The 27,529-nt window shown below is 49.9% G+C and overlaps 1 protein-coding gene across 11 annotated transcripts in view; it reads right to left on the bottom strand.

Moving 5' to 3' along the window:
• The window catches only part of Cul9 (cullin 9), a 43,447-nt gene that overhangs the window by 11,194 nt on the left and 4,724 nt on the right, over positions 1–27,529 (bottom strand). For 8 of the 11 annotated variants that reach the window (XR_005488890.2, XR_005488889.2, XR_010054591.1 and 5 more), the window contains 23 exons: positions 26,745–27,245; positions 25,801–25,936; positions 25,487–25,680; positions 24,861–25,242; positions 24,290–24,482; positions 18,103–18,310; positions 14,806–15,002; positions 14,287–14,504; positions 13,219–13,465; positions 13,040–13,145; positions 12,359–12,586; positions 12,000–12,090; positions 11,707–11,878; positions 10,017–10,122; positions 9,482–9,577; positions 9,103–9,278; positions 8,833–8,966; positions 8,306–8,485; positions 8,074–8,183; positions 7,813–7,995; positions 7,527–7,687; positions 7,058–7,286; positions 6,707–6,980 (listed from right to left, as the gene is read on the bottom strand). Coding sequence is in view for 7 of the 11 variants with exons in the window: in XM_039083508.2 (XP_038939436.1) it covers positions 6,707–6,980; positions 7,058–7,286; positions 7,527–7,687; positions 7,813–7,995; positions 8,074–8,183; positions 8,306–8,485; positions 8,833–8,966; positions 9,103–9,278; positions 9,482–9,577; positions 10,017–10,122; positions 11,707–11,878; positions 12,000–12,090; positions 12,359–12,586; positions 13,040–13,145; positions 13,219–13,465; positions 14,287–14,504; positions 14,806–15,002; positions 18,103–18,310; positions 24,290–24,482; positions 24,861–25,242; positions 25,487–25,680; positions 25,801–25,936; positions 26,745–27,245 (4,522 nt within the window). In the remaining 4 variants the exon portion in view is untranslated. The remainder of the gene's footprint in view (positions 1–6,706; positions 6,981–7,057; positions 7,287–7,526; positions 7,688–7,812; positions 7,996–8,073; positions 8,184–8,305; positions 8,486–8,832; positions 8,967–9,102; positions 9,279–9,481; positions 9,578–10,016; positions 10,123–11,706; positions 11,879–11,999; positions 12,091–12,358; positions 12,587–13,039; positions 13,146–13,218; positions 13,466–14,286; positions 14,505–14,805; positions 15,003–18,102; positions 18,311–24,289; positions 24,483–24,860; positions 25,243–25,486; positions 25,681–25,800; positions 25,937–26,744; positions 27,246–27,529) is intronic. The other 3 variants (XR_005488891.2, XM_063267094.1, NM_001191582.4) reach the window with 1 other exon arrangement.

Raw genomic sequence — 27,529 nt, 5'->3', positions numbered from 1 at the left:
AGGGGAGAGGGCAGATTCAACCTCTCCTGTAAAAATTACTTCAAAGGAGCTAAAAGCTAAGCAGCTGGTGAGAAGCCTCTCTCTACAGAGAAAGCGTCCTGCTAACACCTGACACGTTAGTCTCACTATTTCCTACGTGCTAATGAAGCGGCATGAGGAGCTCAGGATGGGAGAGTGCTGGAGTGCTGGCCCTGGTACACACAGGGCCCTGGGTCCCATCCCTAGGCCATCAAGTGTGGTTTGCATGCCTGCAATCCCAACTCAAAGGGATCAGAGCTGAAGGTCAGCCTTAGTAACAGTGAGTTCAAGCACAAGTGTCCCTGTCTCAAAACCCCCACAGCAAACAGAAATGGGGTGTGCTGAAGAGCCTTGTGATGTGGAAATCCAACCGTCTCTCTTAACCTCGGCTCACAAAGGATAAACTGAATTCCAAGGAAACCTGCAGCCCCACTTCCTCCCCAAATAACTGTTGAGAAATGGACATCAGGACGCAGTCTGACGGAGTCCTTAGAGCTAACCACCAGGTGCAACTAAGGATCCCCACTAAGCAAAGCAAGCAAGAAGAAGACAGAAAATCAGGACAACCAAGGAAGTGCATAGCAGGTGATGCTGGGAAGGTCTGAGGCTTCCAAAGCATCTGATAGCGGTGACACCGTGGTCTTTAGAAAACCCACTGCTCTCAGATATGGGGTAGGAGAATGTGGCACTGGGCCATGTGCTGAAATTCTGGAGTTTATGCTGTTTGTATATATTTGAAATGTATTGTTATAAAAATACTTGAGAAGTTTTTGTTTTATGTGCAGGAGTATTTGGCCTGCACGTATGTCTGTGCACCACTTGTGTGTGGGAGGGGGGCCCTCAGGAGGCTGAGTAGAGCATCCCATCCTGTGGAACTGGGGTTAGAGATGGTTCTAAGCAGCTGTGTGTGGGGGGGGGGGCTGGGAATTGAACACAGGTCCTCTGTAACAGCAGCCAGTGCTCGTAACTACTGAGCCATCTCTTTGTCCCATTAGTAAGAACATTTTAAATAAGTAGAGCCAGGGATATAGCTTAGCTGGTAAAAACCTTACCTACCATGCACAAGGCCCGGGGTTCAATCCCCAACGCAGCATGAACTGAGCATGGTGACATATGCCTACAATCCCAGCATGCAGAGGCGAGTGGATAAAAAGTTCAAGGTGATCCTCAGCTACACATAAAGCTTGAGGCCAGCCTGGGACACATGAAACCTTGTCAATTAAAAGACCAGGCACATGCCTTTGATCCCAGCACTCAGAAGCAGAAGCAAGCTCATTTCTGACTAAGTTCGAGGCCAGCCTGGTCTACAGAGCAAGTTCCAGGACAGCCATGGTTATACAGAGAAACCCTGTCTCGAAAATAAAATAAAATAAAACAAAATAAAGTGCTTAGAGAATTACTAGTCTCATTCTGAAATATCTCCTCTACCTACTCCTTGTTAACAGGAGCAGGGAAATGTGAACTGTACTTAACCAGGTTGTCAGCGTCAGCATCACGGGGATGGGGATGTACTTCAGTGGCTGGGTGCATTGCTTAGCAACTAAAAGTCCCCAGTTTAACCCACAGAACTGGGGAGGGGGGTTGCAGGGAAAGGCAGGGGATGGACGGATGGACAAAAAGAAAAATAGTTCTGACAGTTACCACTTAGTATCCTGTGAGCACAGAACATGAGTCCAAACCCAAGGAAACATCACACAATGTAAGCAACTACCTCGACATTTTAAAGGACTGCGTTCTCCAAGAAATGCGAGTGTTCAGAGACAAAGATGACTGTTGAACTGTCAGAATGAAGACACCGGACACCTAAACCAACAGGTGACACATGCCTGCATCCTCTCCCAAACAGAAAGCAATGTCACAGAAGCCGGTGTGGGTCAGTGGACAAAACCGCACTATGGAAGGCAAACCAAGGTAGCAAATGAACTTCTGTGTATTAGAAAACCTTTACACCTAGGAAATACGTGCTAAAGTATTTAGGGACAAAGAAGAGGATATAGATAATTTCCTCTCAATGGTTTTGAAACTGTGAGTGTGTGTGTGTGTGTGTGTGTGTATGTGTGAGTGTGTGTGTGTCTGTGTGTGAGTGCGTGAGTATGTGTGAATGTGAGTGTGTGTGTGTGAGTGTGTGTGAATGTGTATGTGTGTATGTGTGTGTGAGTGTGTGAGAGTGTGTGTGAGTGTGTGTGAGTGTGTGTGAATGTGTATGTGTGTGAGGGTGTGTGTGAGTGTGTGTGTGTATGTGTGAGTGTGTGTGAGTGTCTGTGTGTGAGTGCGTATGTGTGAATGTGAGTGTGTGAGAGTGTGTGTGTGAGTGTGCGCGTGAGTGTGTGAGTGAGTGTGTGAATGTGTATGTGTATGTGTGTGAGTGTGAGTGTGTGAGAGTGTGTGTGAGTGTGTGTGAGTGTGTGTGAATGTGTATGTGTGTGAGTGTGTGTGTGAGTGTGTGAGTGTGTATGAGTGTGTGTGAATGTGTATGTGTGTGAGAGTGTGTGTGTGAGTGTGTATGTGTGAGTGTGTGAGTGTGTGAGTGTGTGTGTGAGTGTGTGAGAGTGTGTGTGAATGTGTATGTGTGTGAGAGTGTGTGTGAGTGTGTGTGTATGAGTGTGTGTATGAGTGTGTGTGTGAGTGTGTGTGAATGTGTATGTGTGTGAGAGTGTGTGTGTGTGTGTGTGTGTATGCTCACACAGATATACACACTCACATAGACACATGTGCATCCAAAGAGCAAATGAATCAAAACTGGTGCCGAATGCCTGTAATCCCAGCACTCACGAGGTAAAGGCAAAATGTCTGAGAGTTGAAGCCCAGCCTATGCTGTAGAGGGAAACCTTGTTTTAGAAGAAAAAACTGTGCCAGGCCGTGGTGTCGCACGCCTTTAATCCTCTCCCTCGGGAGACAGAGGCAAGCGAATCTCTGTGAGTTCGAGGCCAGCCTGCTCTACAGAGAGAGTTCCAGGACAGCTAGGACTGCACAGAGAAACCCTGTCTCAAACCAAACCAAATCAAACAAACAGAAGCTAATGCTAGCAATGACATGCCACAGCCTAGCACAACAGCCCATGCCTGTCAGAGGAGCGAGTTCCAAACCAACCCCCTCCACACAGCAGGTGCCTGGCCAATTTTTCAAATTAAAACAAAAAGCAAACTGTTCACAAAAGGTAAATTTTGATAAAGGTTACATGGGTGGTGAGTTATAGTTATAATTTCTCTGTTAACTTGAAGTTACTTCTCAATTAAAATCAATTAAGGAAGAATGACTGAACTGTATATGTAAAGTTGTTAAAATGGCAAATGTTATATTAGACATATGACATATTTCATCATGAGACAGACAGACAGACAGACTCAGGCCTGGAGAGACGACTCAGTAAGGACGGTGTGTGCTGTACAAGCACAGTGACCTGAATGTGGGTCCCCGGCACCCACATAAAAGCCAGGTGGAGAAAATGCCTGTGATCCCAGCTCTTGGGAGGTTGAGGCAGGGGATCCCTAGGGCTTTCTGGCCAGCCAGTTGAGATGAATTAAACTCCAGGTTCAATGAAAGGCCCTGTCTCAAAATATAAAGTGGAGAGTATCTGAGGAAGACACTCGATGTTGACCTCTGCTCTCCATGTGCACCTGCACACACACCAACATGTACACACATGTGCCTTACCCACCCACATACCTATATATGCATATAACACACACACACACACACACACACACACACACACACACACACACACGAAAACATACGGGAGAGGTAATGAAAGAAAGAAGAAACCTAGGAGTTGTCTATGTGGCCCACTGGGTAGAATGCATGTAGTCTGTATGAGTCCAAAAGCACATAAGTTAGGCCCTGTGGTACCAACTTGTAATCCCCGAACACAAAAGATGAGAAGGGAAAAGTTCGAGGTCCTCCTCTGCTACCTTGCAAGTTTGAGGCCAGCCTGGACTACATGAGACCTGTCTCAAAAACAAAGAAACCCAAACAATTCTTTCAGTGTAAAAGCAAGAGGAAAAGTCTAAAGAAATATTAACTGGGGCTGGAGAGATGGCTCAGCGGTTAAGAGCACCCGACTGCTCTTCCAGAGGTCATGAGTTCAATTCCCAGCAACCACATGGTGGCTCACAACCATCTGTAAAGAGATCCGATGCCCTCTTCTGGTGTGTCTGAAGACAGCTACAGTGTACTCATATATAATAAATAAATAAATCTTTAAAAAAAAAAAAAAGAAATATTAACTGAAACATGCTGGCATGTGATTGCCTTCAGCAGAAACCAGACACAAAGACAAATAAGACAGAAACACGTAACAGAAACAAAGTTAGCTCATAATAATACAAAGTTTAATTACCGCCAAACTTTATACACCTACATAGTCCTTGGTGGTAGGCACTAGCTACATGTCCAATTTTAAATTTAAAATGATTAAAATTAAATATTGAGTCCATCAATAATATTAGTGATAAGTTCAAGTGTTTAAAATGGCTAGCAACAATTATTGTATTGAAAAGTGCAGACAAGGGGTTGGGGATTTAGCTCAGTGGTAGAGCGCTTGCCTGGGAAGCGCAAGGCCCTGGGTTCGGTCCCCAGCTCCGAAAAAAAGAACCAAAAAAAAAAAAAAAAAAAAAAAAAAAAAAAAAAAAGAAAAGTGCAGACAAAAACTTTTGTACTTGGTTTTGTTTTTCCAGACAGGGTTTCTCTGTGTAGTCGTGGCTGTCCTGGAACTCACTCTGTAGACCAGGCTGGCCTTGAACTCAAGAAATCCTTGTCCCTCTGCCTCCTGAGTACTGGGATTAAAAGTGTTGAAAATTTTCTTGTCTTTACAAAAATCCCATCTTGAATGACTTTAAATGTGCATCTAAGGGTAGAGCCAAGATAAGAGGAAACAATAGTGACAGACATGTTGTTAGCTTTTAAAAACCACAGCCAGGAGCTGGGTAGATGGCTCAGTGGTTAAGAGCACTGGTTGCTCTTCTAGAAAACCCAGGCTCAATTCGCAGCACCCACATGGTGGCTTACAGTCACCCATAGCTTCAGTCCCATGGCATCTGATGCCTTCTTCTGGTTCTGTGGTCACAGCATGTGGTGCATGGCCATACATACTATACATACAAATAATAATAAAACATTAAGAAATCACAACCATAAGGGTGAATCCAAGCCACCTCTCCCCGTAGCAGGTGGAGCAGACGGGGTTCGTAAGGCATGGAGTGTGGAAGAAAGGAAGAGGACAATTCATGAACTATGAATCCAACATCTAAAGAGCACTGCTTGTAAACCCTATCATCCGCCAGATCATAATGAAGGATCAATACATTAAAGAAGTAGGTCAACAGAAACTATGTTCTTTGATCACAATGGAATGAAGGCAGAAATGTAAAATTATTCAACGAAATGAAAAACGTATTTGAGCTGGCTGGATTGACTTTGCGGACATGCTTTCTAGCCAGGCTGGCTCCAACTCCCTACACAACTGAATATCCTCGAATTCCTCGTCCTACCGTCTGCACCTCCTGGGACTGCTGGCAGGAACCACTAAGCATGGCTTGTGTGATGCTGGATTTGCATCCTGAGTCTTCCAAAGAATAGCGGATGACCCAAATTCAGTTCCCAGCATCCACATGGTGACTCGACCATGTCCATAACTCTAGTCCTAAGGGACCTACAACCCTCCTGTGGCCTCTGCAAGCACCAGGCATACACGTGGTACACATCCACACATGCAGTAAAACATTCACATAAAATAAATAAATATTTAAAAAGTACAACCAGTGCTGGAGAGATGGCTCTGTAGTTAAGATTGATGGCCTCTCTTCTAGAGGACCCAAGTCTGCCAGATTGCCAGCAGTCACAAGATGGCTCAAACTCTGTAGCTCCAGTACCAGGAAACCCAACTCCCTCTTCTGCCTCCCTGGGCACCAGGCACACATGTGGTGCATAGATAGATAGATAGATAGATAGATAGATAGATAGATAGATAGATAGATAGACAGACTGATTGATTGATTGATTGATGCAAAACCCATCCACATACATAATAAAACAATAAAAATAAAAAATACATACAAGAATCCTACATATGGCGTGCCTTCAGTGTCTCACAGGAATAGGAAGGATACATGCATTCCCACGATGACATAAGACTCAGCAAACCAAAGAACACAACCAATGCCTCAGTGACCGTCCTCAGACACCAGGCTGTGCGCAAGAAAGCAGACAGCGCAGCACATACGCCAGGGTCCCATCTTGATAAAGCACAGGTGCAGGCAGAAGTCCCCAGAGACAGGAGGAGAGAGCAAAGGACACACTGACTGGGAAGGTGATGAGAGGGAGAAGCCTGCTGGCTGCTGGAATGCTCTGCCTCTTGATCTGGGGGACCACCTTAACCAAGGCTTCATAGAGGTACTCAGCAAGCCTTCTACTGAACACTAGTTTCATACCAGTAAAAACGTAAAACATAACCCCAAAGCCAGAGGGTGTAGTTAACATGATGGGATAAATAGCCTGAAATATTTTTATTTGGAAAGGCGTTCCCAGGACTGGAAACCAAGTGGGCAGACAAGCTGAGGACAGAAACGCAGACAGAACTGGTTCCCAGGAAGAGAGGAAACAAGCACGAGGGAGGCTATTCTCGCTCTTCCCCACTCTCCCACAGAAGCCCGCCCGACCCGCCCGAGAAAGAATCTCTTCCTATGCGCACACTCCTGCCTGGTGGCCTCTGCTTTTCCTCTGCGGCCACCCGGAATGCATCTCAATCTCCAGCTTCCTGTCCCCAGCTCCTCACTGTGGCTGTAGAAGCTGGAGAAGCCGTCAAGGGCATCACAGAACTCCGTGGGAAGGTGCTTCCTGGGCTGGTGCAGGTAGCACAGTGGGGAGACCGGCCAGCAGCGCGGTGACAGGACCAGGACAGAAATGGCTGGTCCTGGGTCTTCTGTAAGGAGTTCTCTTCCAGTCTCCTGTCCCCTGTCTTCTTCCTAGGGAGTGAGGGGAAGCCATGAGCTCTCTCAGCTGGTCTGTGTCTCCCTCTGCCACTCTCCTCCCTCGCCCTCACCTCCAGTCTCTCTAGCTTCCATTCCTCCTGCTCCCCCTGCTCCAAGAGCTGCCGGTCGAGCTGCTGGAGCTGGAAGAGGAGGAACCCACGCTGCAGCTCCTCTGAGGTGCGCAGGCTCTGCAGCATCAGCTGGGGGAGGCGGTTGGGGAAGCAGAGGCCAATCTGCTCCAGCACGGCCCCCTCCAGCCAGCTCGAGCCCAAGCTCAGGAGCCTGTCAGCCATGTAGTACCTGCAGCACACACAGCCAGGCCGGGCCTCAGTGTGGGCGCCAGCATGGCCCAGCCCAGCCTTCTCCTCCAGAAGGTAAGTCTGTTACAGCTCACGTTAGTCACAGGGCCTGCCTCATCTCTCCCACCTCATGGCTGCCACCAGGTCTGAACTTCCCCACGACTCTTGCTTTAACCCTCAAATCCTCCTCTCCTCTGGCCTCTAAGCCTCCTGTCCCCGACCTCTCCAGAATGTGACTCACTGATAGAAGTGCTCAAAAGTAGTGGCCAGCTCTAGGCCAGAAAGGACCATGATGGGCTCCAGGTGCCGCTGAAGCCGCCCCAGCATTTCCACCCCAGCAGCTCCACCAAGCAAACCACCCTGGATCTGCTGGTCAATGTGCCTCGCAAACTGCTCACTTATCTGAGGACAAGAGAACGGACATGAGACAAGCCTGGAACGAGGGGCAGAGAGGGGAGTGGAAGGGTTGAGAAGGGCTGAGAAGGAGATGAACTGGACAGCCCGGGCCTGGAACCTGGCGGACTCACGTGAGCAGCAGTGAGGAAGGACTGCTGCAGCAGAGCCCCAGAGAAGCCGCTGCGCAGGGCCAGGGTGAAGGCTGCCCGCGGCCCGAACAGCTCTGAGCCGGCTCTTTGCAAGCGCTCGTAGAGATCACAGTAGCGAGGCACGAAGTCCGAGGCCCTCCAGGCTGAGGCCAGGAATCTGCTGGCCTGAAATGACAGAGGAAGAAGTGACGAAAGGAATGACTGCTTGTGCTCCATCCTACCTGCCACACTGTGCCTGCTTACCTGTCCCTGCACCACCGCCAGCCAGCACTGGGTGATGTTCCTAAGGGTGGTGCTGGGGCGGACGGGGGCCGGGGCCGGGCTTCCGTCCTGACTCTTACTGCTCTTGCTGACTGTGGAAACAGGGAAAGGGAGTGAGTGCACTCTGGTCCCTTAGTGGGCCCCGGGAAAGATCCCAGCTTCAGAGGCCTAGAGAAGCAGAGGAAGGACAGCTTCAAAGCTGCACTGGACTCACGGGGCTGCGAGGACGGCTCAGGAGAAGGCCCAGGAGGGGCTTCCACGTGTACCAGCAAGTGGCATAAGCGCCGAACTTGAGAAGCAAAGGATGCTGCCTGACCCTGGCGGCTCCTCGCTTTCTCCCTGTGCTCCAGGTACTGGTCCAGCAGCCATCCCAGGGAACTCACACCCCCTGCATCTGAAAAAAGACAGGGCAGGAATGGATGTCTGTGTGAAGTGAGGTGACAGAGAACCAAGGTGCAGGTTCAATTAGACAGAAAGATTTGAGGGAGGCAGAGCCCTAGTCCTCCATCACCACAGCTGGCTTCAGCTAGAGCCCAGGGACATGTTGACAGGGCAGGGCTGGTGTGGAGGGGAAGATCAAATACCAGTATCAGGGAGCAGTCCCTGGGGTGGGAAGGAGAGAGGAACACTGAGGACACAGGTCATGAGGGACAAATACAGGAGCCAAGAGAACCAAGAATATCAACATGGACCCCTGAGAATTGTGAGAAGCTGGGTATGGGGGAGGGAGTGGGTGGTTACCGGGAGAGGTGATGTTCTGCACCAGGGGGCTGACCAGCGCCTCCCAGCAGGTTTTGCCCAGTGCTTGGGCAGCCTCATCATCAGGGAGGAAGCGATCTGCAAAATTCTGTTCATGGCGTAAAACTCTGTTCAGTCTGGAAATAAAAAGTGTATGGCTGGATTAAAGGCAGACTCCCTCCCGCTCACTGCTCAGACTCCTACAGCAGCTCTCTGCCCCCTACTCCTTGCAGTGCCAATCTGCGACTGCTTTCCCTCCTGAGCTGCGCCCACCTAGGATAGAGCTGAAGGAGGCGCTGGCGGTCCTCTGCTATGTCCCGGCTCCATGCTTGTGCCCGAATTGTGTAGAAGAGACAAGTCCGTCGGCAGAGTTGCTCCCGGAACAATGGCCAGAAGGTGGGCTTGGGGCCCAGCACCTCCACACCCCGAACTCGAGTGTCGATGCCGCCCTGCAGCACACACACTTGTCACCTAAGCCACCTCACCGGAGCTACAGTGACCTCCAAAGCCAAGCTCCACACCTTGGGGTCCCAAGAGTTTCCTGGGACTCAGCAGATCTCCAAGCTACCCCAGAAGGAAGCCTGGCCAACACCCTGGTGGGAGGCTGTTGGGGAGCCCGCCCACTCAGAGACCTGTCCTCCTTGGGCCCCACCTGCTGACAGCGCTTTATTCGGATCTGGATGATGGGCCAGAAGCGGCTGAGGTTCTCCAGGAGTGTCACCCGGCTGGCAGAGGGCACCACATTCACCTGACAGGGTAGGAGAGAGTCACTAAAGAAGGGAGACTGGGGCTGGAGAGAAGTCTCGTCAATTACAAATGAAGATGACCTGGGTTTAGGTCCAAGTACCCATGTCGGGTGGCTACCACCGTCTGTAATTTTAGCTCTCGGGGTCTGATGGCCTCTTTTGGTCTTTAAGGGCAGCTGACTCACATAGACACAGACATATACTTAGATATAATAAAACTAAAGTGGAATAGAGAAGCAGGGCTAGGCGCCCACTGACAGCAGTCAAGACCAGCATGGCCTGTGCTCTTCCTTGCACACTGAGCCCTGGCACAGTCCAAGTGAGGCGAGACCTTCCCAGGAGGAACTGAGAGCCATTCCCCAGAGACGGGTCTTCCCTACAGGTCTTGAGAAAAGTGGAGGGATAGAACACACAGTAAAGGGGGGGTACAAGGGTCCCCACCGTGTTAAGTTCGGTGCTGATGCAGCCAACACTGTCACCCCCAAACACCACCACCCTGGCTGGCATGTAACTTGAATCCTCACTGGCCACAAGCAAGGTCAGCTGCCTGAGGGAAGAGAAAGAAGCCATTGAGAATCAAGCCACTTCATCCCTCCTCCTCTTCTTCCTCCTCCTCCTCCTCTTCCTTTTCTCCCTCCTCTTCCTTTTCCTCCTCCTCCTCTTCCTTTTCTCCCTCCTCTTCCTTTTCCTCCTCCTCCTCCTCTTCCTATCCTGCCCATCTTCCCTGAACCCCCAACTTTCCCCTTTATATTTCTTCAAAGTGGTTTTATTTAAACCCCTAGATTCAATAACAAACTGATACCATTCTGTACATGTAATAGACATTCCCGTGTCATGACCAGCAGGTTCCTCAAGGCCAGCATAACACGGGACAGTCATCTGTACACAGGAGCTCACCCCCTTTCTACTTCTGTCCCCTGTGGAAGAAATAGGCCACCTACCTGGTCATGGCTTCCCTCACTAACCAATGTCAACTCATGTAGACTCTGCACCTCAGTATCTCACAATCTGCTCTGCTCCCTCAGCCCTTCTTAACCGAGCAAACCACACACCTCTCAATTAGACCACACACCCCTTCCAACAGCTTTAGCCTAGCCTCCAGCCTAATCTTCATGAACCCGAGTACCAACTGAAAAAAAAAAAAAACAAACTAGTTTCTTAAAGTCCTTGGATGAATCCCCAAGTTTCAGAACAAGGTTCAAAGTTCCTCACAAGGCTATAGTCTGAATCTGCCTGCTCTCCTGGCTGCCCCCTGCCACGATCTGGGCTGCGCCCTTCCTTCCACCTAACCAGCATTTTAAATCTCCCGACTCAGCATCCTGTTTCTCTCATTCTGCATGCTGCCTCTCTGCCTGAAATGCCTTTTGAGTTCTCTTACTGAGCAAAGTTTCAATTTCAAGCTTTAGTTGGTCAACAGCTCCTGGAAGGAAGCCCTCTCTGACCCTCATTGGCCCCAGGGTCCTTTCTCCTGGCCCTCTATCTCCCAGTAGGCTCTTCCTCCTCACACTGACCTGAGTGGCTTGGCTGGGTTCAGGAGAGTCTCCTACCTCAGCTCCCCAGAGAGTGGGGCCACAGCCACATCACTGCCTGGACTGTGGTGTTTTCTCTTTCTGCTGCTGTATTTCTCTGTCCCTTTCATTCCCTGCCTTGAGACAGGGTATCAATATGGAGCCCAGGCTTGAACTCTTGATCCTCCTGCCTCAGCCTCCTGAGCGATGAGGTTATACACATGCACCATCAAGTCTGATTCTCTTGATCGACTTGCTAGCCTGACTCTCCAACTACAAATCCTTGTGTCTTACTGTCCCTGTACCCTCAGAGCCTCGTACAGTGCTTGGCACTGAACGAACACCGACAGTATGAGTAGGTACAGACTGTTGATCTTTAAGCACAAGACGGTGGTATGTGTATCTGTTAGGATCCAGCGATTGGGTTCAGACAGTGAGATGCCCACACAGTACAGCACAGACAGGCCAATGTGTCAGTCCTGCCTTTGCTGCACAAAACGAGTTTGAAGTGTCCCACAAAGACAGAGCTGACTAAGGCATTGTGGGACAGTGCTTGCGGGAGATAGATTGGTGCACAGAAGGATAGTTTGTATGTGCACACATGCACACGAATGGCTTCACACCTAATAAGAACACCACGGTGCATGTGCAAGGTGATGGAGTGGGAGCCAGTGCTGCCGTTGGACTCCCAGTAGGTCTTGGGATTGCGGTCCGTCAGCTTGCTGGCCCGGTGTGGATTGGAGGACACCTCCACCTTCTCCCAGCACCTGTCTTCCTTCACTTCCACACTGGAGCCTGAGGGAGAGTGGGAAGGGGGGTGGTCACAGCAGGGTCAGAGATGAGGGAAGGTCCTGGAGAGTGGGAAGGAGAGAGCAGAGGCTGGGTGGGAGCCAGGGGCACAGCTGAGGGTACTAACCCTGGCAGAGATGCCTGAGGAACACATCAAAGAAGGGGATGTTGATGGGCTTGTAGGTTCGCCTGTGGTCTTCAATCTGGCCCAGCACCATCTGCAGCCAGAGCACAGGGCAAGGAGGGAATGTGGGGGAACCGTCAGAAGCATGCAAAGAGGAAAAGAGGCCAAGAGAGAACAAAATGCTCAACTCCTTTCTCACCAAATTCTGCCAGGACAGTTGGGGGAGGGGGAAAGCTTAGGGACATGTGCCTAGATTTGCTGCCACTGCTGCCACAAGGGGATCCCAGAGACAGACACATGAAGAGCCTCTCCCTTGTTTCCCGTTCCTTTTCCTAGCTCTGCGCCTACAAGCCCCTCCTCACCTGGATGCAGGCAGCCAGGAGGCTCGAGGTGAGGTTAGTGTAGAGCTGGGCGTACTTCTCGCACTCCGTCACCAGGTGGCGGAGCTCCGAGGCCAGCAGGAGCTGAGTGGAGTGCTTGTCCAGGACTTTGGAGAGGGCTTCTTTGGCTCCCAGGCAGCAAAGCACTACCGCATAGTCTTTGTGCATCAGAGCCAGGCGGTGCAGGAAGCAGGTCAGTTCCTGGACAACCTGCCCAGAGCCACGCCGTGAGTTTCCAGGAAAGCAAGGACAGAGCATGTGAGGAGGGCAAGGGCTGGGTCCACTGAAGGAACAGTGGCAGAGACTGAGGAAGTCTGCAGGGCCAGGAGAGGATCAAGGAAAGTGGAAGAGTGTAACTGAAGTGCTGGGACTCAGGGTCAGCCGGTGGCACAGCTTGGGTAGTTTCAGAGGCTTCTTCCTGCCAAGATCAAACTATCCCAAGAGCCGGCCTTTGTCTGACATCACTCCATGATGCACAAACCCTGGCTCGGAGACAGCAAGGCCTCTCTGGATTGCTGAGTGACCCAGCCTTCCTCAATTTCCTCCGAAGACCGCAGCGCCCTGAGACCCTCACACCTACAAGGACCACTGTAGAGCCTCACTAGGCAGGTGGGGCCCCAACTTCTGCCTTCCCTCCTCCAACCCCTGCCAGGGATCCGGTACCTCAGAGTCACTGCTTGGCCCATTCAGGCAGTTGAGGCAGGGCTCCAAGACCTCGTGCCAGGGGAGAACCATTGTCTCAGGATAATCCAGTAGTCGTGTCATGACCCTGGAGGGGCAGGGAACAAATAAAGCTCCAGGCCTCTCAGTCCCTGTGCATGGTGCCTGGACAGACCCTTTACCTGAGTACGGTGAGCAGCAGAGCTCTGTTGGGCCCAGGGGCATCTAGAGTCCGCAGCAACAGAAGGAAAGGCTGTGTTTCCTGCTGGAGGCGCTTGAGGAGGGGCGTCATGGCACCTTGAGGGCTGCCTTCGTGGCACAGAACACGCTCCAAGTCCAGGAAGAGTTCTGCTGACAGGTCCCCCACCAGAGATCGGATGAGTGACTCAGGGGACCCATCCTGACCCTGGGTGCTTGGGGTCTCCAGTGCTGCAGGGCAGACATACCAGAGAAAACATGTGCATGAGAGGCATCTTATACGTCAGTCAAACCGAGAAATGGAACAATCCAGAAAACCATTCCCCACCCTACAAACTTTCTTTCCACATTGAGAATGTCTCTGTCATAGTTTAGAGAGTTTCATTTCTGGTCCCCAGTGTAGACCTAACTATATTGAAATACAGTGTAAGGGGCAGTGCTGAGTTAAGCACATCCCAGTCACCTTCCATGATCACATGCCAGCCTTTGTCACAGGACTGCGGTGATGGGGTCATCTCCAAGCCAGCGAGTGTGGAGGCTTCAGACACACAGATCAAGATGCACGCTGCTCACTGCAGTCAGTGGCCATGTGTCTGGGTTTCCACCGATTTTTTTTTTTTGGTTCTTTTTTTTTTTTCGGAGCTGGGGACCGAACCCAGGGCCTTGCGCTTCCTAGGTAAGCGCTCTACCACTGAGCTAAATCCCCAGCCCCTTTCCACCGATTTGATTTTTTAAAACATAAGGGATTCCTTATGACATCGATGGTCCTCCTTTTGGTCAGCAAGTTCTGCCTAACATCAGACATGCCATGGAAATGCACCCAGTACGTCTAACACATGGGGGGCTGAGGCAGGAGGGTCCCGAGTTCGAGATCAGCCTGGGCCACATAACCTCTTACATAGTATACTTCCTCCCCTGCCCCCCAAAAACCTCTGGCTTGAGCCTAAAGGTTTCACTCCCTTCCTGAAGACTCTTGTGCCCTTCATTAAGTGAGCAGAACCTAAAGCTCAGACTCCTGGTCACAGCGCAGCACACGTCACTCGCCATGGTACCTGCTCGCTCAGGACTTCCCCAAGGCTCTGAGTAGCGACTGAGAAGCATCATGAGGATGGTGCGTGTGGTGGGCATTGGTTCTGTCCCCGGCGCTATCCCTGAGTGCCTGAACAAGGTGTCTCTCAGCTCCTGGGTTATGATCTGGTCTCCCAGAGTGTGGTGGTTACACAGAAGCAGGTTGAGTAGCAGCAGGCCATTTCTCACTGCAGAGGAGCACCTGGGAGGACGAGTGACCCAAGAAGGGGACAGTGAGTACAACCGAGGTGGGAGACAAGCACAGCTAGGCTTGGAGGGGGCATCAGTGGTCCCTCTGAGGATGGACTCCTGCCCATCAGGATCGAACCTTGGGCCATGGTCTCAACCCCATGATGGAAGGTCAGTTTTTCTGCTTTCCCTGGGAACCACCTACATCAACTTGGACTCTCTTCCAGTGACATTCTGAGAGGGCCACAGTGTTTGCCCGGAGAAGTAGGGTTTAGGGTGCAGCAAGGATTTAGAGTCTGGAGGGAAGATCTAACCCCTCGGTATTCAGCATCAGGACCACGGCTGCGGGTACACTGAGGAGCAAGCTCTCAGAGCCTGGACGTGTGGCAGAGTCAATGCTGGCAAAGATCTCTCTGGTCATCTGGGTATCAAACAGAGGCTGGATGGAATCTCGGCCGGTGACAAAAGTGGGCACCTCGGAGGAATTAGCAATGGCTAGCATCTTTAGCGCCTGAAAGGAAGATGCAGAGGCAGAGTTAGGCGTGGACAGAGTCATCACAAGGAACACAGCACAGTGGTAGAGTTCTCGTGCATCATGTGCAAGGCCCTAGGTTCAGTCCCCAGCTACTGTCATCATTCAAGACCTCAAATCCTGGAGCAGCTGGACTGGTGACAAACGGGATGCATGAGAAATGGAAATGGAGCAGAAGGTGAAGGGACATGAGGGGAGGGGTGGGGAGGGGAGGTGGAGGGAGGGAAAGGGAGGGAAGGGGAGAGGAGATGGGTTGGAACAAGAGGGATAGTGAGGGGCAGGGAAGGAAATGAAGCAAACAGAACATCCAAGGAGTGAGCAGTTCATCCACAGGCTGTTTCTCCTCACACCGAGACCTCTGGAGTTGACACGCTGCCCTTTCAAGGTCTGCAGCTACCTTCAGAGGCTTTGCCTGAAGCCACACCCCCATCTCAGCTGACCACGCCCACCTTTCCTGAGTCCTGCCTCTGCAGTATCCTGGCATCCTCCTCTCTCTCTCTCTGCCTGGTCCTAACTACAGCCCTCTCTCCTTCCTCTCCTCCCTTCCTAGGCGCCCTCATCCACTCCTGTGGAAAAGTGTTTGTGATGTGGAGTCTTATTTTCTGGTATTACAGAGGCAATGAAATAAAGGGCAAACATTACACCTCCGAGGGAAGGATGTCTCTACTGTAAGGGCTGTCTCTCTGAAATAACTGCCTGGGGATTGGAGTGGTCTAGAAGTAAGATTCAGGACAGTTAGGTGAGGCCCAGGCTCACCAAGAGAAGCATTTCCTGTGATTATCCAAGTCTACGCCAGGTAGCTAGAATCTATATACGTCAAGCTGGAAACAAGAGGCTGTTAGTCTGTCCTGGGCAAGAATATGGATTTAGGATTAAATGTTATATTTTTTTGGTCATGCAATTTGAGCGGATCATAAAATATTTTTGCATGCTGGTGGCCTAGATAATGTCTGGCTACTCTTGGAAGGTGCAGACCTCAAATGACACAGTAAAGGAACTGTATCTGTCCCTCCCAGGTTAGTCTGCTCTGAGTGGACATGTGGGCGTGCCCACTGTACCGTGAGAATCCACTTTCAAAACTGCTCTGGCTCACTAGTTTCCTTCAGGGACACTGGGTTACACACAGCCAAATGCCCATTGCACACTAGCACAGAACACTCTAGTGCGAGTGGTCAGGAAGCCAACTTCCTGCAAGTTCTCTGGACACGGCCTTCTTTCCCTGCTCTCTGGGCAAGGTGGCAGAGCAAAGGCAGTGCTGTCTGCTTTACTCCAACCCAGTGCGGGGTTATTTCTGTACATGGGGATCGCTCGGCTAAAAGACAAACACACAAACAAATCCTCTGTCGTATCTGCGATGCTAGTCTTTGGCCTACACCTACCTGGAATTCAAGTGAGGGACAGTGAGGGATGTCTAAGACTAAACTCCTGCCTTTCTCCTCAAGCTGCCACTTCCTGGAGCACACTCTCAGATAGCAGCCCTCTCCACCCTGCCGCTTAATTTAAACTTTAGTATCTGGTATAGGAATGGCCCCTATAGACTCATGGTATGGGTACATAGGAAGTGGCACTATTAGGAGCTATGGCCTTATGGAGAAGTATGTGACTGTGAAGGCAGGCTTTGAGGTCTCCTATGCTCAAGCTGTGCCCAGTGTGGCACGGTCTCCTGCCTCCTGTGGATCAAGATGTAGAACTCTCAGCTCCAGCACCACATCTGTCTGCACACTGTCATGCTTCCTGCCATGATGATAATGGACTTGTTTCCTTCTGAACCTGTGAGCCAGCCCCAATGTTTTCCTTTATGAGTTGCTATGGTGTCACAGAAATAAAACCCTAACTAAGACAGTGTCTGTCTGTCTATCTTTTTTTTCATCTTTATTAACTTGAGTATTTCTTATTTACATTTCTTTTCTTTTTCTTTCTTTCTTCCTCCCCCCCTACCCCCTCCACCCCCTCCCGGAGCTGAGGACTGAACTCAGGGCCTTGCGCTTTCTAGGCAAGCGCTCTACCTCTGAGCTAAATCCCCAATCCCATATTTACATTTCAATTGTTATTCCCCTTCCCAGTTTCCGGGCCAACATCCCCCTAACCCCTCCCCCCTTCTGTATGCGTGTTCCCCTCCCCATCCTCCCCCCCCATTACCTCCCTCCCGCCAACAATCCCGTTCACTGGGGGTTACCTCCCTCCCGCCAACAATCCCGTTCACTGGGGGTTCAGTCTTGGCCGGACCAAGGGCTTCCCCTTCCACTGGTGCTCTTACTAGGCTATTCATTGCTACCCATGCAGTTGGAGCCCAGGGTAGTGGCTTAGCCCCTGGAAGCTCTGGTTGGTTGCCACTGTTGTTCATATGGGGTCTTGAGCCCCTTTAAGCTCTTCCAGTCCTTTCTAAGATTCCGTCAACAGGGGTCCCTGCCTATCTTTTTTTCTAGTGTCAGCTCTCTCTTTTCACCCATGTGGGTTCCAGGGATGGAACTCAGGCTTAGAAGCAGCTTTACCCACTGACCTGCTCACCAGCTCGTGAATATCATTCTCCCCCCCCCCCCCCCCCCCGGAGCTGGGGACCGAACCCAGGGCCTTGCGAACCCAGGGCCTTGCGCTTCCTAGGCAAGCACTCTACCACTGAGCTAAATCCCCAACCCCGGTGAATATCATTCTTAAACACCCCTTTCTGCCTCTCTGCAGTTTGTACTCCAGCTCCAAGTCCACCCAGCTCACATTCTTTTTTTTAACATTTTATTTAATTTTTCTTTAGATTTATTTATTTTATGAGAGTACACAGTTGCTCTCTTCAGACACACCAGAAGAGGGCATCAGATCCCATTACAGATGGCTGTGAGCCACCATGTGGTTGCTGGGAATTGAACTCAGGACCTCTGGAAGAGCAGTCAGAGCTCTTAACCGCTGAGCCATCTCTCTGGCCCCCAGATTGCATTCTTAAATGCTCACCGTATCTTTCCACTTCACTTTCCACAACTTGGTCTGATTCAGTACAGGAGCCCTTCGGGGTCCTCGACCATCTCCCCCTCACCCCCCCACCTGTCACTCATCAATCACTCAGTCTGGCTCCGCCCAGTGTACTCACTGCCAGTCCCGCCTGCTGCACCAAGACAGATGTCTTGTATTCTTGCATGCAGATCAGCACAGCGTAGATGCCACCCTCCCTGGCAAAGAGCGGACGCCATTCATGCTTGGTCATGAGCAGGTAGAGGAGGCGCAGGGCCAGCACCACCACCATCTTCTCTCCCACCTGGTTGGTCAGCAAATCCACCAGGGTCTTCACGAGCTTCTCTCTGAAAAGAGAAAAGACACTGGGACTCCGCACCCCAAGAAGCATTGCCTAACTCTCCGAACACGATGCCCTCTGACTCCCTGCCTAGCTGTCCATCAAGATTCAGTGTGCTCTTCTCCCCAGTGTCCTCCTGGCCTTGGTCTCACTCCTGACACACACATCCATTCTGCAGTCTAACTGACCTGCTTCCTCTTCTCAAATGAATCTCTAGATTTAATGTCATTCTAATCAAATGGCTTAAAAGTTAAAAGTAAATGGCAGGCAGATCCGGGAAGGCGGGGAAATACCTAAGTATAGTTAAGAAAACATAATGCTTCTAGTTAGCCAAGGTATATAACTGAAACTCTGCGACAAATACAGGGGAGCCTAAGAGAGCAGTAAGGGTAGATCTCAGCCAGCGAGCACAAAGGGACACTGGAAAACAGACAGACGGTGGATCTGGGCTTGGTGGTTCATGCTGTGATCCCAGCGTTTGGGAGGGAGACGGGAGAACGGCCAAGATCAGCCTTAAACACACTGTGACACCCTGTCTCCAAAAGCTAAAAAGTCAAAATGCAAAATAAACTAAAAACCCTCCAAGTAAACAACACGTCATCATGTTCTTGGGCTGGGGTGCGTCGTAGCTCAGAGACGGGGCTCGCTTGGTGTTTTGTGAAGCGCTGGGTTCAGTCCCTAGCACCAAAGAGAGACAGGCAAATGTGTTGCCATCTTGCCTGCCATCCACCTAACAAACAGAAAGATTAGACTCTGCTTCATGCCATTTGCAAAAATAAATTCCCAGTCAAAATTGAAATGAATGTAAAAACAAAACAAAAATAAACGGAAGTAATAAGTATTTTTAGAAAACCAAGAACATATTTTCCCAGAGGCTGGATGGCCCAGTCAGGGAAGTGCTAGCTTTACAAACATCAAGACTTGACTCTAGATCTCCAGAAGCCACATGGCAAAGCTGGTCACTGAGGAGGAATAGACAGGAAGACCTTCGGGCTGTCGCCTGGTCAGCCAGCCTAGCCCTATCGATGAGCTTGTGGCTGGCCAGCAGGCCTAGCCAGATCCCTGAGCTCTGGCTTCAGTGAGAGACTCTGTCTCAAAAAAATAAGATGGAGAGAGACTGAGGAAGACACCCAACATTTGACCTCTGACCTCTTTGTACACATCCCCTGTACAAGTGTACAAATATACACCAAAAAGCAATAAATTTTTCTAACCCTAAAATAGATGGACTCTTTTAATTAAGATTTTATTTTTATTTTAAATTGCGTGTGTGTGTGTGTGTGTGTGTGTGTGTGTGTGTGTGTGTGTTTGTGCACGCACACACGTAGTCGCATATGCAAAAGTCTGGAGAGGGCTCTGAATCCTGCAGCTGGAGTTTACAGAAGGCTCTGAGCCTCCTGCTCTGGGAGCTTGGAGCTACACTGGGTCCTCTAGAACAGTGTACACTCCTAACCCTGAGCTATCTTTTCAACCAAGAATCACCTTTCTTAATAGGACAGAAGCTTTTAGAAGCCATAAATTGTTGAAAACTATAGCATCCTAAAAGTTTTAGCACATTGAGGCACGACATACAGAAGAGGCAAACAACAGGACCTGGAGAAAGCTGGCAAGAGAATGCTAATACGAGGGGGGAGGTAGGACTGCTGAGAGCCACGCAGGGGGAGCGGCAAATGGCTTGAACTCAGGGAATGAAGCCCACAGGTTACCACAGCCACATGGGTGAGCCTCAGTGGCCATAGGGATCACATGTCCTGAGGACCCCATGCTGTTGTGGAGTTCTGCTGTGCATACTGCTCTCACATCCCTCCTAATCTAAGAGTTGTCTGAAAACTCCAAGGGGGCTGCCAGCCCCTCACTGGGCAGTGTCTCTGGCACTCACAACAATAGTGCTTGATCTCTTTCAGGCATTGCTGGGAGCACATCAATGATTCAGTCACCACTCTAGGAACAATCTTAGAGACGTAGATCGTCAGAAATGACCACCAGCCTTAGAAAATATTTGGAGGGGCTGGAGAGATGGCTCAGTGGTTAAGAGCACTGACTGCTCCTCCAGAGGTTCTGAGTTCAATTCCCAGCAACCACATGGTGGCTCACAACCATCTGTAATGGGATCTGATGCCCTCTTCTGGTGTGTCTGAGGACAGAGACAGTGTACGCATATACATAAAATAAATAAATAAATCTTTAAAAAAACATTTGAAAAATAAAGTTGTTCGTGAAAGTAGGTTGAGATGTCTTTACTACTATCTCTCACGTAGAAATCTTAGGGCACAATGTGAAGTTGAGAAGGGCACACTCTTATTAGTTAAGCTAGGACCTTAGGGTCAGGGAACAAGAACAATGGCAGCACTGGCTGACATGACTCTCGCTGAGGCCGGACTGTGATGATAGATTTCTGACACCCATTTTCACTCTTGTATGATGTAATAAGAGTTGCCGATGGGTGGATATGCATTCTGAGGACTTAAAGTAGATAACGACCGATTTTATATAAAAGTTTAGATTTGTGATTAAGATTCTTACAAGATTACTTTAAAGATAAATAACAAAATAATCAATCTTTTCTTTGTAAGGGCAAATCGCCTCCTGCCAGTAAGAGAACGGGCGGAGACACTGCCTTGCTTCCTCACACTTTGTTAATCTATACCAAGTCGCCTAGTTACGAATGTGCGTGGGTTTGGGGGAATAATCTGTTTTCTTTACCTCTACTCCATAATGCTGTTGCTGGTAAAGGTATTGGGGAACACACTCGTTTTTCATAATCATTCACTAGAAGAAAACTAACATGTAATCACATTGTAATTTTATACTGCTTGACAGATTTTGCTGGGATATGTAAGCTATGGAAGGAAGAATAAAGTGTGGGGGCTGGGACATGGTTCCTTCCATCCATCAACTGTGTGTGTGTGTGTGTGTGTGTGTGTGTGTGTGTGTATGTATGTATGTATGTATATATGCACACGTAAAATGCTTGAAGCCTGAATGCTGGAGCTTTGCTCTAACCATTCTATGTGTGAATGTGTGTATGTCTATCTGTAGTTCTGTATGCATGTATGTGTATATGTATATATGTATGCATGTATGTATGTGTGTATACATGCATGTGTGTATACATGTATGTATATGTGTATGTATGTATGCATGCATGTATGGACATATTTGTGTATATGAAGTTACTGGACTCTACCTTTTGTTTCATCCACTGTGTTCTCTCTTTCCTTCTCTTCCTCCTGGCCCCAAGGAGTTAAGAGTTCATAGTTTTCCAGGAGTGCCAGCCCAGTAAATTAGGCTTTGTTCCCTCAGAGAAAAGTCTGGGGGGGGAGGGGGATGTTTGCCCGGAAACCGGGAAAGGGAATAACACTTGAAATGTATATAAGAAATACTCAAGTTAATAAAAAAAAAAGAAAGAAAGAAAAGTCTGAGGAGATTTCTAACCTCTGACTACCACTGGCAGCAGCCCCTGTAGGTATCTACATCCATCTCAGTCAGCAGCTCTAAGCACTGACCCCCAAAGGCTGTCTGCCTCAGTTTACCCACCATATGGATACCAAGGCTGGTAATTGGCATGGGAGGGTCACAGTCAAGGTCAGCCAGGCAATACAGTGTGAGACTCCAACTCAAAATATAACCTTCCCCTGGGTCCTGAGAGGGAAAACAGGGACTAACAGCTTTTCACACACGGATGGACACAGGGGTGTGGCTGGGATCTCCTCAGAGAAAGAACACAAGCAGAGACGCTCTGGGGAAGAGAACAGAGGCAGAGTTCTATTCTGATCTACTGCCTCAGAAGCTTTGGCAAGTAAGTATGAATTAAACAGAATAAATGCTCAGCTGCTTCTGCAGGCTTCACCACACCCGGGGCAGGCCAGGATCGGTTATGAATTATGTCCTCTAACTAGAACAATGCCTGTGAACACAGTAAAATGCAAGTTGAAATGTTCGCCAAAACGTTAGCACTGAGTATCTTCCAGGAGGCACTTTTAGATCTCTTTATCTAATTCTTTCTAGCTTTCTTTTTCTTCCTTCCTTCCCTCTGCTCTTCCTTCTTCCTATGTAGTCTTGACTAGCCTGGAGCTCAGTAGCCATCACCTTAGAGATCCGCCTGGCTTTGCCGTGTGCTGAGATTAAAGACATCACCACCTCTATGTCTATATTCTAACTCTGCCCTAGTTATTCTCTCATGACCATAAAAAGAAAGTGAGCACGATTTTTTCAAATATACAAACAAAATGTTTTAAACACAGATAATAAAATAATGTAAGAATGACTTTAAATCTGTAAGAAAAAGGCAACAGCTCGATAAGAGTGGGAAAAGGATAGAAAATTTATGGAAACACAACAAGTGCATGTGAATATGCCTGGGGCCATCAGAACTGAGGAATTAACACAGACGGGCGGGCTCTGTGCGTAAAGACACCTGCTGCCATTCCAGTGTCCTGCATTTGATCCTCCCTCAGAAGCTACATGGTGGACGGAGAACCAACTTGCTCAAGTTGTCCTCTATTCTCCACAAATATGCCACAGTATATGTTGGTGCCCGCATGCGCGCGCACACACACACACACACACACACACACACACACACACACACACACACACACACTACTGTGCTCATCTGATCCATTAGGAAGCAATACTGTGCTGGCCATGGTAAGGGAAATGGAGACAGGAGAGTGATGTACTTGAACCTGCGGCAGCCACATCACAGCTGTACACGGTGATGAAAATAATCAGCTCTGTGGAGACTGAGACTGAGCAATTCCTTTAACGGACACTGAGTAGCGATGAAGAAATGCCACAGAAGCTAAGACACACATTTCTTGCTATTTCCACCTACAGAATACCCACAATTTTTACGATTTTATTCATCGGGGTTTTAAAGGATATAATTTACACTTTTAAAAATATTTATAGTGTGTGTGTCTGTCTGTAGCTACATACAGGCGCGGGTGACTGTGGAAGCCAGAAGAGGCATCAGGTCACCTGGAAGTGGAGTAATAGGTGTTTGTGAGCTGTCTAATGTGGGTGCTGGGAATCGAACTCAGGCTCTCTGGACAAACAGCAAGTACTACTCCTAGCCACTGAGCCATCTCTATAGTCCCCAAACAGCAATCACATATTAAACCTGTCGATGGTCTGCTTGGTCCATCTGACCACATCAACAGGAAGAGACTGGAACTTTTTTTCAATCATTTTATATGAGCTGTTTTAAAAATAAAAGTGCACGGGGCTGGAGAGATGGCTCAGCGGTAGAGCGCTTGCCTAGCAAGCGCAAGGCCCTGGGTTCGGTCCCCAGCTTCAAAAAAAGAAAAAAAAAAAATGAAAGTGCACTTGTGTAATAAAGAAATGAGATTTTTAAAAAGTTTAAAATACAAAGAAAGTAGGGAAAGAAGAAAAGGAAGAGAGAAAAAGCTCTTACTCTTCTCTTTATTCTTTACTTTTCTGCTCTCTTCCCCTCTGTCCCTGTCCCTTCTCTCCCCATCCCCCACCTTCCCTCCATGTGTTCATGGCCAACCTTTCCTCTTCTCTATTCTTCTTGTCTCATTAAAGCTCTCCACGTGGAAAAAAAAAAAAGAAGAGAGAAAAAAATCTAGACAAGGTCTTACTAGCACAAACTGGCCTCAAGCCTACAATCCTCCTCAGGATTAGATTATGCATGTGCCACCATACATGGCTTGAAAAAAATGTTTTTTAAGGAAAAAAATACTAGAACTAAAAGGACCTAGGTTTGGAGCCTGGCTCTGGCTCTGTGAAATTCTGTTTTCTCTGAAAGCTATAATAATAATATTAATAACATTGGACTAAAGGCTTGTCATTTCTGTGGTGGCTGACAGACTTAGTGAGAGCACGCCCACCAACCGAGCCCACTGGTCCTTGGCCTGCCCCTCCTCCATCCCCAGTCTCTACCTATCCATTTCATTACTCCTCCCCCCCCCCCCCCATGGTTCTTACTGGCTTAGCTTCAACCCAAACCCTTCCCTCTAACCTCAAGGATCTGTCAGGACGGACCAGAGGGTGGTCCCGCTCAGTGACCTCCTCCACCGCCTGGGAGAGGGCACCGAGCCCTGAAAGCTGCAGGTTTGTATCCAGGCTGGAGATCTGCACAGTGGCTAAGACGGCTGCCACATGCTGATCCAGGGAGCTGCGTGGACCGGGACCCCGCAAGGTTCTGGCCATTTCTGCAATTAGTGAGGGAAAAGCAGGAGCTAAAACAGTTGTCATTCCTCTAGGCTGCAAGGTTTTAAAAGTCACGGCATCAACAGTATTCACTGCTGCAGCTCAGCGTTGATTTACAGCTTTTCCAACGGTACACGAAGGATTAGTCACACACGCAAGATGGAGATGCCTGCGAAACAGACTCTCCTCTTCCACAGAGACCAAAGAAAGATCGGCTGTCAGTCAGACACAGTCAAGCTCATGCAGAGACACGTAAGTGCTCACAGCTTTTCCCCAGGAAGAGCTTTCCTCTGTGACTTTCCCTCTGCTCTACCCACTCTACTAGGCCAAGCCAAGTCCTGTTCTAATGTCCTCACCTTCCCTCCCAGAACCGAACTCACCAGTAGCTGCCGCCTGTGTTTCAGGGGCCAGAGCCATCCCCTCAGTCACCAGAAGCTGATTGAACAGCTGGGAGTCGCTCTGTGCTTTGGGGGACTCCGGCTTTGCGCCTGCGGGCTCCGCCTCTGCCTTTGGGGACTCTTCCTTCTCTGAGAAGCTGGCGGCTGACTCCGACCCCTCCTCTGGCTCGGAGGTACAGGAGTGACCCCGTGAAGGCGGTAAGCGCCCTGGTTCCTTGGGCAGCCGTCCGTACTTGGTGTAGATGTGGGAGTTGAGCAGGTCACAGAGGTTGCTGCCCTCAAAGCGGTTACTGAGAACCTGCAGCACACCCTCAGCCATCTCTATGGGCACAGAGATCTCTCCCAGAGTCTTTTCTCCCACGGCCTGCCAATACAAAGAGTCCGTTTCAGGGACAAACAGACACAAAGTTCCTAGGAACAGCCCTGGGGAGAGCCACCCCTGTATTTGCTCATAGCCTCTGCATACTCGACTCTCGAAGCTTGCCTCCTCCATCAGCAGGACCTCCTCCTCTTTCTCGTAAGTGACATTCCACTGGCAGAATTTCCCCTGGAGTGCCTAGCTCTAACCCAGCCCATCCCTCGGCCCAGAGCTCCTGGGCTTCTGGTACCTTATCCAGTTTCTCATGCAGATTCTGGAAAATTGGCTGCTGCTCACACAAGTCCAACTTCTTGATGAAGAAAAGTAGCTCCCACCACTCTCCCTGGGTCAGGTACCCTGGCTCCTCGCTCTTCTGGGACTCGGGCTGTAGATACGGTAGTGAGTAGAGGCCATGCGCTGGCTTCCTGTCCCAGGAGGGACACGCTGAGGAGAGAGGAACGGTCCATTTCTGAACCTCTGGAGCTGCCTCTGCTCAGAAGTGCTCAGTGCTGGACAGTGCTCCTCTGTTCCAAACAGGCTGTCCACATCCTCTCCTAGGCTCACCTGTGCCCAGGGCAGTTGCCCCTGCTCCCTTCTCCACAGCTGCTGATGCTGGCTCCCTAGTGGCTTCCTCAGGCCCCAGGATCTCTAGCATGTGCCAGTGGACCCAGTAGGTGCGGCCGGTTGACTGCCAGAAGACCTGGTAGGAAATGGATATTAGAAAGGACTCAGGCCTCTGAGCTCTGGGCCTGACCACAGCTGGCTACGCCTGGACAGCTCTCTACATAGCTAAAGGCTTCCTGCCGATATGGGGAGCTCGTGGGCCTGCCTTCTTCCTAGTCCTCACGGCCTCTAACTGCGCAATCTTCATCTTCCTGTCGACGTCACTCCTGCCTCCTGGGTACATTCCTGTGGCCTCACAGCCCACCTATCCCACCAAATGCTCTCTGCCTGTTAAAACTGAACCCTCTGCTGAGACAAAACCACTCCATAACTGTGGGTTTCCTTTTCCCTTTCTTCTTTACTTTCTTCTTTGTTGTCGTCGTCATCAATTAGAAGGCTCACTCTATGTAGGCCTGGCTGTCCTGGAACTTGCCATGTAGACGAGGCTGGCCTCAAAACTACAGAGATGTGCCTGCTTCTCCCTCTTAAGTGCTAGGCTTAAAGCCATGTCGCCACGCCTGGCCCTCCTTTCTTTTTATTGTTGAAACAGGGTCTCGAGTAGCCAAGGCTAGCCTCAAGCTTGTTATGTAGCCAAGGATGACCTAGAACTTTAATCCTCCTGCCTCTACCTCTCTAGTTCTGAGATTTCAAGCATAAGACAACATGCCCAACCTTGTGTGGTGCTAGGGGTCAAATCCTGGAACTCATATATGCTAGGCAAGGATTCTATCAACTAAGTTACGTCCTCGGGCCACACCTCGAGGTTTTCTCCTAGGGTGGCATATGGGAAGCTCCTAGCTACCCAGCCACCACCACAGATTGGACCCAGAACCGTGTGAGCCCACCTGCACAGGAGGCACGCCATTGTTGCTCTGCTGGAACTCGCCCTCGTCCCCAGCACTGATCTCTTCGTAGTCATCCAGGATGCGAACGCGCATGCCGGGCTGCACCGTCTGCTGAACATATTCACCGTAACCACTGCGGCTGGAAAATTCAGAACGGCCGCGGAAGGCCCGTCCTGGCTTCCTGGGCGTAGTGACGATGGTGGGCAGCAGCAGTGGAGGGCCTGAGAGGCACGGCTGGAAGATGGACCGGGAAGGCCGGGGCGGCAAGGCGCCCTGCTCACTGAGGTTCCGCGCCCAGCCCATGCTCCGCACCAGCTCTGAAATGAGGTTGCCCACCGCCATACTGAACTCCAGCTCCCGCTGTCCCCGACTCTTCTCCTTTGGGAGACACGGAGAGCTCTGGTCTCCAGCTCCTGACTCTGGGCTGTTATTCAGCTGATCCAGCAGGGACGTGACACATAGGTAGCGTTTCACCAGGGAGAAGAGCAGCTTCCCAGGGAGCTATAGGGTACAACCCTTGGTTTAAGTCCACCTCCCCAGGGCTTTCACCCCAGCCCCCCAGCATCTTCCTCTACAGACAAACGTGACTACCTCATTCCTAGGCCTATGCTTCTCGGATTTGTCTAAGAAACACAAAGGAATTATCTTTTTAAAAAAATTATGTCGACGGGTGTTCTACATGTATGTAGTCTGTGTACCACACACGTGTCTGGGGCCTGTGAAGGCTAGAAAGGGCAATTAGATCTCTTGGAACTGGAGTGACAGATAGTTGTGAGCTGCCATGT

Source organism: Rattus norvegicus, chromosome 9 (assembly GCF_036323735.1).
Source record: "Rattus norvegicus strain BN/NHsdMcwi chromosome 9, GRCr8, whole genome shotgun sequence".
NCBI classification, from domain to species: domain Eukaryota; kingdom Metazoa; phylum Chordata; class Mammalia; order Rodentia; family Muridae; genus Rattus; species Rattus norvegicus.
The sequence above is the reverse complement of the archived record's forward strand: the minus strand, read 5'-3'. Positions and strand labels throughout refer to the sequence as shown.